The sequence below is a fragment of the Excalfactoria chinensis genome, chromosome 3 (genome assembly GCF_039878825.1).
Source record: "Excalfactoria chinensis isolate bCotChi1 chromosome 3, bCotChi1.hap2, whole genome shotgun sequence".
Lineage (NCBI taxonomy): Eukaryota > Metazoa > Chordata > Aves > Galliformes > Phasianidae > Excalfactoria > Excalfactoria chinensis.
This window is the reverse complement of record NC_092827.1, coordinates 95,625,559-95,638,002: the sequence shown is the minus strand read 5'-3', so window position 1 is coordinate 95,638,002 and position 12,444 is coordinate 95,625,559. Positions and strand designations below refer to the sequence as shown.

Here is a 12,444-nt window from a genome sequence, read left to right as displayed (position 1 = left end):
CCAGTCCTTAGCTGAAAACCAGCATGTGGCAATTTATGTACTGTTTCAGGGATAGGGAGGAAAAGAGGAGCTCGGTGGGAGCAGCGGAAAGCATGTTTTTGGTTTTTTGTTTGTTTTTGTTTTGTTTTGTTTTGTTTTTTTTAACACTTTATGCTCCAGTTTATACTATCACTAATAACAGCGTAGAGCTTTGCTAGTGCACTTTTCATCAGTAGGCAATGGAGCAATCTTACAGTAGCACTGCTTTTTTTTGCAAGCAAGGAAATGGAGGCAAAGAGCAGCAAGATGACCTGCACTAGGCCACTGAAAAGGCTCAGACAAAAGCTTTAGCTTCTTGGCTGCTTTTGCACTGGTGCTTTAGCTACTGGTCCACACTGCCATGATTGCTGTGAGACTATCAACGGGAGCCAAAAGCACGGGAAAACCCATAAAGCCCTCCCCAAAGGCCAGAGAAAATAACTGCAGAGCAGCACAGCTTCACAAAACAGTAATTACTCCAACCAGCGGTTACTGGAGATGCTACTTAATTCCTCCTTTGCGAGGAGCTAATGGCAGCGGCTGGTCACAGTCAGCTCTAGCCTTCCACCTCCCCTGCTGATAGCAGGTCCGTACACGTTACTTAGTCCTGTCTCCCCTCAGCCCACCATGTCTCCCAGGCTCGGGTGGAGCAGGCGGCAACCAGGCCGCGTCGCCATGGCAACGGCGCTTTAAAGGCGGAAGGGGCGGTTGCGGGCGGCTGCAGCCATGGCTCACAGCAACCCCGTGGTGAGGGGCTTCAGCCGCTCCTCTGAGCGAGAGGAGGGGGAAAAGCGGCTGAGCTTGGCCTGGTGGGGCGGGTTTTCACCAGGGAGCCTTCAGGGAGCCAGGCTGGGGCTGTTTAGGGGTGCCCTCCTCCTGGTCACTGCTTTATTTTTGCTGATTTGAAGGCAGTGATTGCGTTCTTCAGTTGCTTTATAGAGTTGTTGCCTGATATGTGGCGTAGTAAATAGCTGTACATGCTCTAAAGCAGTGTGTAGTGCAAGTACTGCCTTAACTTCGTCTTTCCCCTTGTATCAGTATGCTATTCAGGTGGTAATGATTGCTGTGATTAGTAAGCCTTACGCTGCTCAAAGCTTGCTAACTTCCATGTTGATCTGAATGGCTACATCTGTAAGCTGGTGCATAGCTGGTCTGCTCTCCAAGACAAAAGGGATGAAGTAATACAACGTTGTGTTATAGCCCTATCGTAGTATAAGTTGAATGATATATACTGATAGCTACAGAGTTAGAATTGCTGTAGCTTAGCAATTGTACAGCATCATGCTGTTGTTGCAAACAATGAGAACAATATTGGGGCCTATAGGCTTAAAGGAACGAGTGGGCTTGCATTTCTGGTAGACTTGCAGACACCTAGCAGAATACTTGTATTGAACTGCTTGATTCATGCTGTGCAGCTTGGAATAGTAGCTTATGTGGCCAGACTGGGCTTTATGCTATCACTTCAAGTATTACTGTTCATCTTAATTGAAAGGTTTTTTTTTCTTTTCTTTTTGGCGTAGCCTAAACTCTACAAGTCTGTTATTGAAGATGTGATAGAAAGTATTCAGGACCTCTTTGCAGAAGAGGGAGTAGATTCTCAGGTTCTGAGAAACCTGAAGGAGGTTTGTTGGTTTTCCCTGTATTAATAAATATTGTGTACTTATCTGTTTCTCTGTCTTCTAAAGCGTGTCAATTTTTTTTTCTCTAGCTTAGATTTATAAGTGTTCTGTGAATGCTGTACTGGACTTCTGAAGTCAGAATTCAGTAGTGATTGTAGCCATGTTTATTGTATAGAACTGGTTTGCTGCTGTTTACAGCACTGCTAGTTGGCTGAAGTTCAGCCTCACCTTGAGCACTGTGATTGAGGAGGGCTGGGGGGGTTAGGGAAAGGCTCTGCCCTAGAGGGTGGTGGGCATGGAGCGAGTGGTCCAGGGCAGTGAGCATAGCCCTGAGCTGCCAGAGTTCAGGGAGCATTTGGACAGTGCTGTGAGACATAGGGTTTGGGGTGATGTACAGCCTGAAATTGGACTCATAGATCCATGTGGTTAGCTTCTATCTTAGCACGTTCTACAATTCTCTGCTTTTGGAAAACCTAGAAATACCTGGTTCACGTATAAGATGTGTTTTTAAAACTGATATCGCTTGAATTCAATATTCTCTTTGCAGCTCTGGGAAACCAAGGTGATGCAGTCTAAAGCAACTGAAGGCCTCTTCAAACACAGCCACCATTCTTCACGTTTAACTCTACAGTTTCAACACAATTTTCATCATGTTTTGCAGGCTTCAACAGGTCAGGCTCTGCAAATGCGGTTTAAGTACAGCTCAGTATTTTAAGTATCTTTTGGAAGACCTGAAGATGCTGGAATGGTTTTTGTTATGCTTTTGCATATATATCTAGTGTAATGCAGGGCAGTATGTCTCACTCTGAAAGCAGAGCTTAACCAGTAATGGAAAAAAATAAACTCTGATTAAAGCTGTACAGGTATGTCTAGATGCACTTTATCTACCACTTATTTCTAGCAGGGAAACATGAAGAGAATTTTTGTCTTCGGGACTGGAGGCAAGAAATGTAAGCCTTCAGTTGCAAATTCACCCGATGTGTTAAGATTTTGCATTCCTTATAACGTATGGCACGATGTGTGCTGGGGGTTATGTGACATGCTTGTGCCCTGGAGCTCTTCTGTCATGTTGGAGTTGAGTCTAGTTCTGAACATCTTAAAATTCAAGCCCTTACTTAAACAGAGTGCAAGCTTTTGGTTTGTCATTTTGGTGAGTTACACTAAAAACATCATTCACAATGCACAGGAGAATGTGACTTTTACACGGGCTCAGCCAGCAGGACTTTACTTGATTAAAGCTTCAGTGGTCCACCTGAGCACTGTGGTAATGGGATGGAATACCCAGCTGAGGCTTATCTGTGAGAGTGGGCAAAGACCTTTCCTGACAAAGAACAAAAATCATATGTGATTGTTTAATGAAAATTATTTATCCCACATTATTAAAGGGGAAATACATTTGAGCTTTGTTGTTGTTATTATTGGAAGCTTTATATTTAATTAACTTCATTAATCCTATGTTTTGGTAAGGCACAATCAAATCTGTTGAATTCAGGGAAGTTTTACTAATTTTTGCCTATTTTTCAGTAGGATTTGAATTGTCCTCTGTTTTCAAACCAGTTAAGGATACATAGATTCTTCTGCACCTGAAGTTTGCATAAGCTTTACCTTTGATTTGTTTTTTAAGTCAGTATTCATGCTTTAGTATACCCATCCTACTGTTAACACCACTGGAGATTTACTGGAGCGGAAAACAACTTAGACATGTTCTTCATGTTGCCAAGGCAGTGCGTTTTATCTGTGTTGGTTGTATTAATAAATAGAAATGGCAACTTAGCTTTTACACTGCCGACTTCTGAAGTTCATTGTATAGAAATACCTTTACAACAAAATCTTTTAATAAAACTTTTAATAAAATGCATGTTTTCCTTATTAAGGTATAACCTGACACCTCGAGTACTGCATGAGCCTCAAGCAATCTGAAAGGAAGTATATCCAGCAGCTTTATCTAGATGTGCTTATTTGTTGATCTAACAAGTATGAACTGAAGTTAGGTTACTTTAGTTTCAGGACTGCATGCTGTAAATAACTGAATGTTCAACTGTTTCTGAGACATTCTTTCTAAATAATCTTTCTATTTTTTTTATTCCTTTTCCCTTTTTTCAGCTCCTTTAGTTATCCCAACTGGAGGAGGCTTTCAGCATTTCGTGGCAGCAGACCTGGTATGTAGCTATAGTGACTTTTCTTCTGATTATTCCAAATTCTAAACACTTAAGCTTGTCAGTTGTTAACAGGCTTGTAGGGAGGCAGACATGAAGTATTTCCTCTGCATAGATGCCACAGGGCAATGCTTAGGAGCTGAGAAAGTTAGCATTTCTCATAACTATTTGTACTATCTGTACAACATGGAGTGATAGGCAAGGGAACAGGAATCTTGTTGGCAGAGAATCCACAGCTGAAGAAACTCAGTGTGTCATGCCTAGTTCTCTTGTTTTTGGATGAAAACCATACAAAAGCTAAGAGTTCAATGGAGGGAGGGCTCGGTTACTGCCTAAGCAGTGGAAAAAGGATGGAGATGTACCAGCTGGTTTTGCAAGCGGTGGAGCCAGAAGTGTGCTGGAAAATGTGCTGCACAGATTTAGCCCACGGATTGGTAGTACTGCAAATGTATGTGTGCAACAATTTTCTTAGTAGTGAGTGTTAAAAGTAATGTGTGGTTGGGAGATGCTGCCACTAGTCAAGTTGGAAGCAGCAGTATCCATGAGGTGTAGAAACTGGACAAAAGTGAGTGTTTTTGGAGTGATAGGCTCTGACTTCTTGGCACAGCAGAACTTGTTAGGGGAGGGAGGCATTGTCAGAACATGATGAATGTATTGAGTGCCTCCTGAGCCTCCAGATAATGAGCTTGCCAAGATGAAATACAATATTGAGAAGGTGTTTGTGTAACATGTGAGTTTCCTGATTTAAAATGTGCATTTCCCAGGGACAGCCAGTTTGAAAGGGAACTTTATATCCAACTCTTTTCTTTCCAGGAGAAAGGAGAATGATGTCAAGTGTCTTCATAGGCCTAAGTGAGAAGTGTGCATAAGCTTAGGTAAAAGAGGCTGTGAGTGGGAAGGTATCGTTCTGGATGATGTGCTCATTGAGGGTCTGCAGGTGGTTTGTTAATTTCCAGTATATGGTAACTAGAAGAACTTGGGGCAAGCCATTAAGTTTGCAATTCATTTTATTGGCATATATATCAAAAATCTGAAGCAACTCTTCGGTAAAGGTGATTACAAGAAGGCTGTCATTTGTTTATCCTGCGGCCATGTTAATTGTGATATTTAGAGCCCTAAGAGAATGAGGTATGTGCTGTTACTTAATAAAGTTCTTGCATTTCTTAGGGTGCTTCACAAAAAGGTGCGACTCTTACTCTCCCTTCCAGTGTTGCTTATCCCATACATGTACCGGCTGGACTGACTCTGCAGACAGCCTCTGGTAAGATAAAAGAGGAGATGTAGCACATTACAGTGCGTTGATTGTATATGGATATAGATGGTCATGAGTGCAGTAGATAAAATAAATGCAAAGTTAAAGTATAGATGGGTAGAGCCAGCTATTCTCCTCTTCCTTTGTAGCTTGTAATTGCTGCATGGAGGAAGTAATTACGTTGATTAGTTGGGGTATCAGCTGTGTATACTTGCAAAATCAGTTAAGATGGGCTGCCAGGTGATGCCATTTTTTGTTTTACAGCTGTTGGCAAATGCATGCCTTTGTCAGTCTGGGCATCAATAGCTCCTTGTTCTCTATGAGGGGCTGTCTTTCTGTTTTTAAACTGGTAATACTGTTTTGGTGTTTCAGAATTGAATTGATTTCTTGTGAAATCTTAGTGCCCATCATCCCTTTTTTTTTTTTAATCACTCTCTTTTACTGATGAAGTCGCTTGTAGTGCTGTGCGAAATCTACTTGTACAACTTAACTTGCGATGAGTAGGATGATAACTTCAGTTTTGGATTGGCTTTTTCCTTCAACAGCCGTTCTTCAAGCAATAAGGCCACTAGATATCTATTTCAAGTATAAACTCAATTGGGAACTTAGTTCTGGCATCTTAATTCTAACACTGATAATAACAAGGCATTTGGTATTTAGAGTAGTTTTTATACAAGGAGAGGACAGATAAACTAGAAGCTTTCTGTGCTGTGTGGTTGTATGTTGTTTTTGTTTTTTTTCTTCTTTTTTTTGTGTGTGCCTTTTAAGAATGAACTATCTCTGTACATGGGGATCAGTTTATTGTTTCACTGAAGTTATTCAGCTTGCTTCCATAGGATACTGTGGAGGCCCAAACCATAAATGGGTATTAAGCATGGTAGTCTAGATGGAAGCTTTGATTCAAGAAGCATCTATGCTCTTAATTGGGTCAAACTGTGGTTGGGAAGAGTACTACTTTGTATACCTCCTGTTTCTTCCTTTATTTATTTATTTTGCCTGTTGTCTGAGTTTAATCTAGGACAGTTATTTTTCTCCATAGAATCTGATACGATGCTATGCTTTTGGTTTAAGAGAAAATCAATGTTGATAACACACTGATGTTCCTGGTTGTTGCTGAGCAGTGCTGTTCATAGCTGAGGGTGTTTCAGTTTTCTCAGCTTCTCCTATTGTCCTGCCAGGAACAGACTGTAGGGAGGGAACAGAACCAGGGTGGCTGACCTAAATTAGCCAAAGAGATATTGTCTGCTATGTAGCATCATGCAGAAGGGAAGTTTGGGGAGGGGGAAAAAAAAAGAAGGGGGAATTCATCAGGTGGGCTGCTGCTTGTGGAGTGGCTGCATATTAGTTGGCAGGTGATGAGTGATTGCTTGTGCATCACTTATTTTATATATGCATGTGTGTATACATATATATGTATATACATATGCACATTTTATATATACTACTTACTAAGATAATGAAAAAAATCAGTTATAAATTATATATAAATTATATAATTATGATAATTATATATTATATAGATATGTTATATATATATGTAATTATCATAACTATGATCCTTCTCCCTTCATTATCTTAGTAACTAGTTTTTCTCTCAACCCACGTGTTCTACTTTGTTGTTGTTGTTTCTTCCTAATTCTTCAGGTGGAGAGTGAATGAATGCTTGTTATGCTTAGCTACTGCTGGGTTAAACCACAGCACCTGGGTTATTTGCTGTTGTCTCTGTAGTTCAACCTTATGAAGTGGTTTTTCACCCTTTATTTTTTATTTTTTTTTAGGGCAGATTTATAAAGTAAATATGCCTGTTATGGTTGCACATGGCCAAGGAGATGCAACTATTCTGCAGCATCCTATTCAGCAGATGTTTCAGCCCATTGGCCAACCTTCAGTTCTGAAAACAAATGTTGCTAGCCTTGCACCCATGAGAACATCTTCTGTGCAGGCAACTGCTGAAACATCGCAAACCTTGAAGACTGAAGTCCAGCACACTGTGGTATTTCAACCGAGTGCCTTGCAGAATAAAAACGCAGAGAATTCCACCAATACTGTGCTGTTTCAGCAGCCTGCAGTGAGTCAGCAGGAGATTGCAACTAATGCAGTGTTGAATCAGTGTGCAGAGTTAACAGAAAAATCCCAATACAGCAATCTTCATACACCTGTGTTTACTTCAGGATCTTCTGAAGTGTTTTCTCCTCCTTCTGAATCCTTGGCAAATGACCCAGGCATTGTACTGCGGCCAGATGTGGAGGGGCAGTTAGACACGAAGCCTCAGGAATCAGTGCAACAGCAGGTGTCTGATGATATCATTGAGCTGATTATAAGGGGCGAAGGTTTAGATAATAACGCTGCTCTAAAAGACCAGGACAGCGAGGCCCCCATAGGCAAGGTAGGAGCCTTTTATTTCTAAGCTGGTGAAAATGCATCTGTTGTAGATGGTTGTGTGAAGAACAAGCTTTGAATGAGGTGCTATCAAGCTGTAAGCTGTTGAATGATAATGAAAAGTGTAACTTTTAAGTTTGCTGTTGAGCCTGTATTGAATGGAGCAGCTGACTACTTATTTTTTACATGCAGAAGCTCGGCCACTAATACTGCTGAAAAAAATTGCATTGAATAGAATATCAATCTAAATAACACTGGAGTGTGTTGGATAGTTATAATGCATTCATAGATTTATGGACTATTTTTTGAGATTTTTCTGGCCCCTAAGCAGACATGAATGATGCTTTTAAGACTATGGTGTCTTTGTGATGCTGAATCTGCTTGTGGAGAGTGGCCAGTTGCGGTCAGATTGCTTTTGGAATGCCAACAGAGTTTTAACTCACAATGTATGAAGAGCAAATGACTTTGAGTCCACGCTGAGTATGAAAAGTCAGATCTCCTAAGTGAGAATCTGCAGGAAGGAAATGTTTTTTTCAGGGGGGAAAAATCGTGACAAACTAGAATCCAGTTAGAGCTGCGTTGGAAAACTGAAATGATTTTATTGAACAAAACCTCTGTCTTGACTTCAGTAGTCTTTGTTCCAGCAATGGCTTGAAAATATTACAAGTCAGCACACCAGCCTGAACTTTTAGTTGTTCTGTTTATATGAAATTGAGGCAAATTTATTAAATACAAACTAATGAAAAATGACTGTAGATAGAAAGCACATTATCTTGCTCATCTACGCTTTGGGCAAGTTGATGAAGACTGCAGGAAGGTCAGATGGTCAACATGTAGTTTTACTTTCTTGATTTAGAAGCTGTATGTGGATGTCAGTTTGGTGCTACAGTAAAAACTGAATGTGAAACCAAAGATCACTGACGTTTTAAAACCATTTTACACTCTTCTGAGTTCCCTGTTCAGAAATTCTAATGCTTTTATGAGCAGTAGCTTGAAGTATTTACTCCCTCATCTTTTTATACCTTACTTAAAAATGCGTTTTGAAATGAGGGAAAGGGATGAATACATCTTGGCTTTCTTGGAAATAAGAAATACTCAAGTTATCGGGATTTCTTTTGCAGTAGAACTTCTAGAGGCCAGCATGAGTATCTTTTTTCTAAAGGAGCTGTTCAAGTTGTTTGACTACAATAGTGTTTAAAGAGAAGTCTAAGAAAATGTATTTCTGTGTTACTAAGGGAATATTTGACAATGATTCTATTTGAGGTAGATGTAAGAACAAGGTTTTTCAATCTTGGGTTTACAAGTAGGCCAGGACTTGAAGCTCCCACTTAAAGCAACAAGATTTAGGGCACTTATTAAACAAAAATCTTAGGCTTTATGTTGAACAATGAAAGCTATGTAGTGCTAATTCACAGGCTGCCTCTGGTCTTTTTTTATTCTTGTCAGATGGAACCTACTGAGCAGGTGGAATCTGATTTACAATCAGAGAAGGGTATCTACAGTGACACTGAAGGCATAATTCAGCTAGATGGAACTTGTGATGGTTCCCCCAAGAAAGAAGTACTACATACAAAAGGCACAGAAGAGAATGAATTCATTGACATTATTGAATCAGAGGATCTGAAGATTCTGGAGGATGAAGAAGATGACAGTATTTCAAACTCTGAGTCTAGCAGCAGCTGTGGCAATGAAGAGCCCCAGGCAGACATTGTTGAGGAGGTAATTTACTTTCAAGCCTTGTGGAGGATGTTACAATAAAGTAGGTCCAGCAACTCAGTGTTTGAGGTGGATACGACAGCTCCTGTGGAGTTTAGTGCAGACAGTGCATAGTTAGGTGGTGCTTCTCAAGAGAAGGTGCTGCTGAGGAATTACTAGAGAGCTTGTCAGGAGGATTGTGAGCAAGTGAAAGGTGTTGAGAAGTCAGATATTTACTGGATCAGTTAAAATACTTGATTAGCAGAATTAAAACTCTGGTGAAAGCCTGCCCTTAATGAAATAGAGTTCTTCTAGTTTTAAGTAAGATTAGGATAGTAATCTGTTTTTCCATTTGGAAAGCTACTGAGAATTGGATAGAGAACGGTGTGATACAAGTGTATTTGTTTCCCAGGAGAAGATGCTGTTGTCTGTATGTGCTCTTGAGATTCACAAGTGCATCAACTTGCAAAATCTGAAATAAAATATAATGTAGAATCTTAGAATCCTTAGAGTTGGATGCTGATCCAGCCTCTCCTTAAGAGTCTCCAGGGGTGGAGTATCAACCACATCACTGGGCAATATATGTCAATTGATGAGTATACCAGTTACCAAGTGTTGCTTTGGCATTTATCGGTTCTGCTTTGTTTTATCTTGTTTGTTTGTCCTGGTATGTTTTGTTTTGTTTTTTGTTCAGAGCAAGAATGCTTCAGTTTTTGAGAACACAGGCATGTGAAGATGCTTACAAATGAGCTTTGTACAACGTGATTTTTTCATAGCCTCTAGGTCTTGTTTCTTTGAGTGTCAGACTTTATTGTTGTGTATAACGTCAAGCATATTCAACACTCCTTTGTAAATATGTATAAAGTACTTCTGAAACGCAATCTTATTCTCTAGGACCCATTAAATTCTGATGATGATGTCAGTGACCTGGATGTTGCAGACTTGTTTGACACCAACAATGTGATAGTTTGTCAGTATGAGAAGGTATGGTATGTAGTTTTATTTTTGTCCCTTACTCGATTTGAATATCTTCATATCTGGTCTGCTTTTGGTGCCTTTTAAAGCTAATGATATAATAGATCGTTTAGCTGACAGTAGTCTGAAGACTCGTGCTGCTCTTTGAAATGAGAATAATCAAACTGCTCATAAGGGCCTATTAAGGGGAAAGAGGAAGAGGTCAAATGTTTCAAAATGAAGATTTGTAAACCTGAGAAAGCTTATGTGCTTCCTTAACATCTAAGTAACACAAACAGCTCCTTGGACGTGTGGCTGCATTTCAGCCATGGATTGGGATTTTTGGAATGGATAACAGGAAAAAAGTGTGTGTACTATTTCTAGTTCTGTCTTTGAAGTGCTTCTTGAAAGATTTTAGTACAAGAATTCTGTTGTCTGAAAAACTAAGCAGTTTCTAAGGGCTGTTTTGCCCTGTTTTATTTTTAATATTGAAAATATAGCCTTATTTTGAATTCTCAGAGATCAAATGAAGTATTTGGTTTGTTTTGGACACTTACATGTCTATAGCTTAAAGGATGACAAAGCCAGATACATATCTTATTTCCAAAGCAAATGTGGAATAAGATGTCCAGTAGTTTGCAAAGGTTGACCTGGCTTTTATGCTTTCATAAGAGACTTGTGATAATTCTTGTACATTCAGCTAGGTCTGCTTTAAAGGGATCTGTGTTCTAGGAAACAGTGGGCTCCTAAGAAAACTGTCTTTATTAAAGTGTGACAGATCAAGCTTCTGAAAACAGTTATTTTGGAAGATGTAGCTGCAGGGATGTGTGTGGAAAAGCATCAGAAATTGAGCCCATGTTGTTGGAGAAATACTAGTACACAAAGGTTTGAAGCATCATAACTTAATTTAATACCATGAATGCTATAGGTAGTGGATTTCACATCTATAGCAAGTTTTGTCTGTAATGCCAAGAAAGAGAATGCCAAAAGTGAAATGGCTGTCCTTTCTTCTCCTGTTCCCACATGTCCTGCATTTGAAGCTTACAGCACAGGAAACTTAGAGATGCTTAAAATTCCTTCTTTACAATCAAATGTAAACTTCCTGTAGTACGGATCTTTTTGCAGGTCTCTAATAAGAAATAACATGCAAAGTCCGTCTTGCTGTTTTGTATGGCAATTTTTGCTTTTTGAGCAACGTCCTTCTGTTTTTAGCATCGCCCTACCATCTTTTGTGCATGCAGTACTGCTTTGCCATGCACATGGGAAAAGGAAATGACTGCATTGTGGTTAAGTTGTACTTGTTTGGAAGGTGTGGTATATTGGGCAGTGGTACAGTAATTATGTTGCTTTTTTTTTCCTGGCTTTCACAGAGTTTGCTTTCCCTTCTGGATGGTGTAGATGAGGGGGTAAGAGGGTTGTTTTATAATGTTTTAAAGGGAGATGGAGGAATTTAGAATGTGACAAGACTAAGGAAGTCATTCCCTGGAGAGGGCGAGGAATTTGGGATGAACAGTTGATATCTGCTGCCTTTATTGATTATCTGTGGCATTTTCAGAGAGCATCTCATGTGTTTGGAGCTATCAGTATTTTAAAAGTGAACCAAATTTTGCATACAATTTGTGCTTTAAAAAACCCATTTCTTTTGATGAATGGTCTAATATGGTGTTTTTTTCTATCGTCAGATACATAGAAGTAAAAACAAATGGAAGTTCTTCTTAAAAGATGGAGTGATGTCCTTTGATGGTAAAGACTATGTTTTTGCAAAAGCTGTTGGAGATGCGGAGTGGTGAAACCTCACTGTCGTATGTATGTTAAGACTGGCATTACTCCTTTACAAACCATCTGTGAAACAACAGGACTTTCTATATTTTGCCATAAAATCCCTTACAGTTAGCTAAAATATGTAAAACCTTTGTTAATGCATGCAAATTAAAATAGTACTGTTAACTGCTAAACAATCTTTTCTGATTATTTCATTACTTTTCCAGTCAAAGGTGTTGAATTGAAAAGATTTAAAGACTAGTGTTGGGTTTGTTAGTAATTCAAGAAAGCCATAGAATACTGAATGACCTTATGTAAGTAAATTGGGGTTTTGTTGGTTTTGTTTCCTTATGTTTTTCTCTTAAAGAGCTGGAGTAGGACCTGAACTATAAAACTACATGGTTGTAAGTGATATTTCTTTTCAAAGACTGAGATTTAACATCTGTGCAAGTATGAAACTTGGGGCTGTTTCAGCTGAGTATTTTTCTCCTTTCTTCTCTCTTGCTTTTTTTTTGTTGTTGTTGTTACTGTTAATTTGTGGTGGTCTTTTTTGGCTTCAGCTTAGAGGCAGGTATTTTACATACAAGTTGGGAAATGTGGATGGGAGATC

At 39.4% G+C, this 12,444-nt stretch overlaps 1 protein-coding gene across 3 annotated transcripts; it reads left to right on the top strand.

The window, feature by feature from the left end:
- Positions 1-734: 734 nt before the first annotated feature.
- Positions 735-11,894, top strand: GTF2A1L (general transcription factor IIA subunit 1 like). 3 transcript variants are annotated; one of them, XM_072331193.1, is made up of 9 exons: positions 735-765; positions 1,539-1,640; positions 2,185-2,308; positions 3,741-3,796; positions 4,961-5,054; positions 6,824-7,431; positions 8,871-9,143; positions 10,014-10,103; positions 11,756-11,894. In XM_072331193.1, the coding sequence occupies exons 1-9, from the start codon at positions 745-747 to the stop codon at positions 11,861-11,863; spliced, it is 1,476 nt and encodes a 491-aa protein (XP_072187294.1). In that variant the 5' UTR covers positions 735-744; the 3' UTR covers positions 11,864-11,894. The 3 variants fall into 3 exon arrangements, with proteins under 3 accessions (XP_072187294.1, XP_072187295.1, XP_072187296.1); XM_072331194.1 differs by having other exon boundaries at positions 10,014-10,108; positions 11,756-11,849; XM_072331195.1 differs by lacking the exon at positions 1,539-1,640 and having other exon boundaries at positions 745-765.
- The last annotated feature ends 550 nt before the right edge of the window (positions 11,895-12,444 follow it).

Bases quoted from the DNA above. Each gene is read 5' to 3' on its own strand.
- GTF2A1L (XM_072331193.1), top strand. From the start codon at position 745: ATGGCTCACAGCAACCCCGTG. The intron at 2,309-3,740 runs GTCAGGCTCTGC...CCCTTTTTTCAG, and splicing joins TGTTTTGCAGGCTTCAACAG to CTCCTTTAGTTATCCCAACT. The intron at 9,144-10,013 runs GTAATTTACTTT...CTTATTCTCTAG, and splicing joins AGGCAGACATTGTTGAGGAG to GACCCATTAAATTCTGATGA.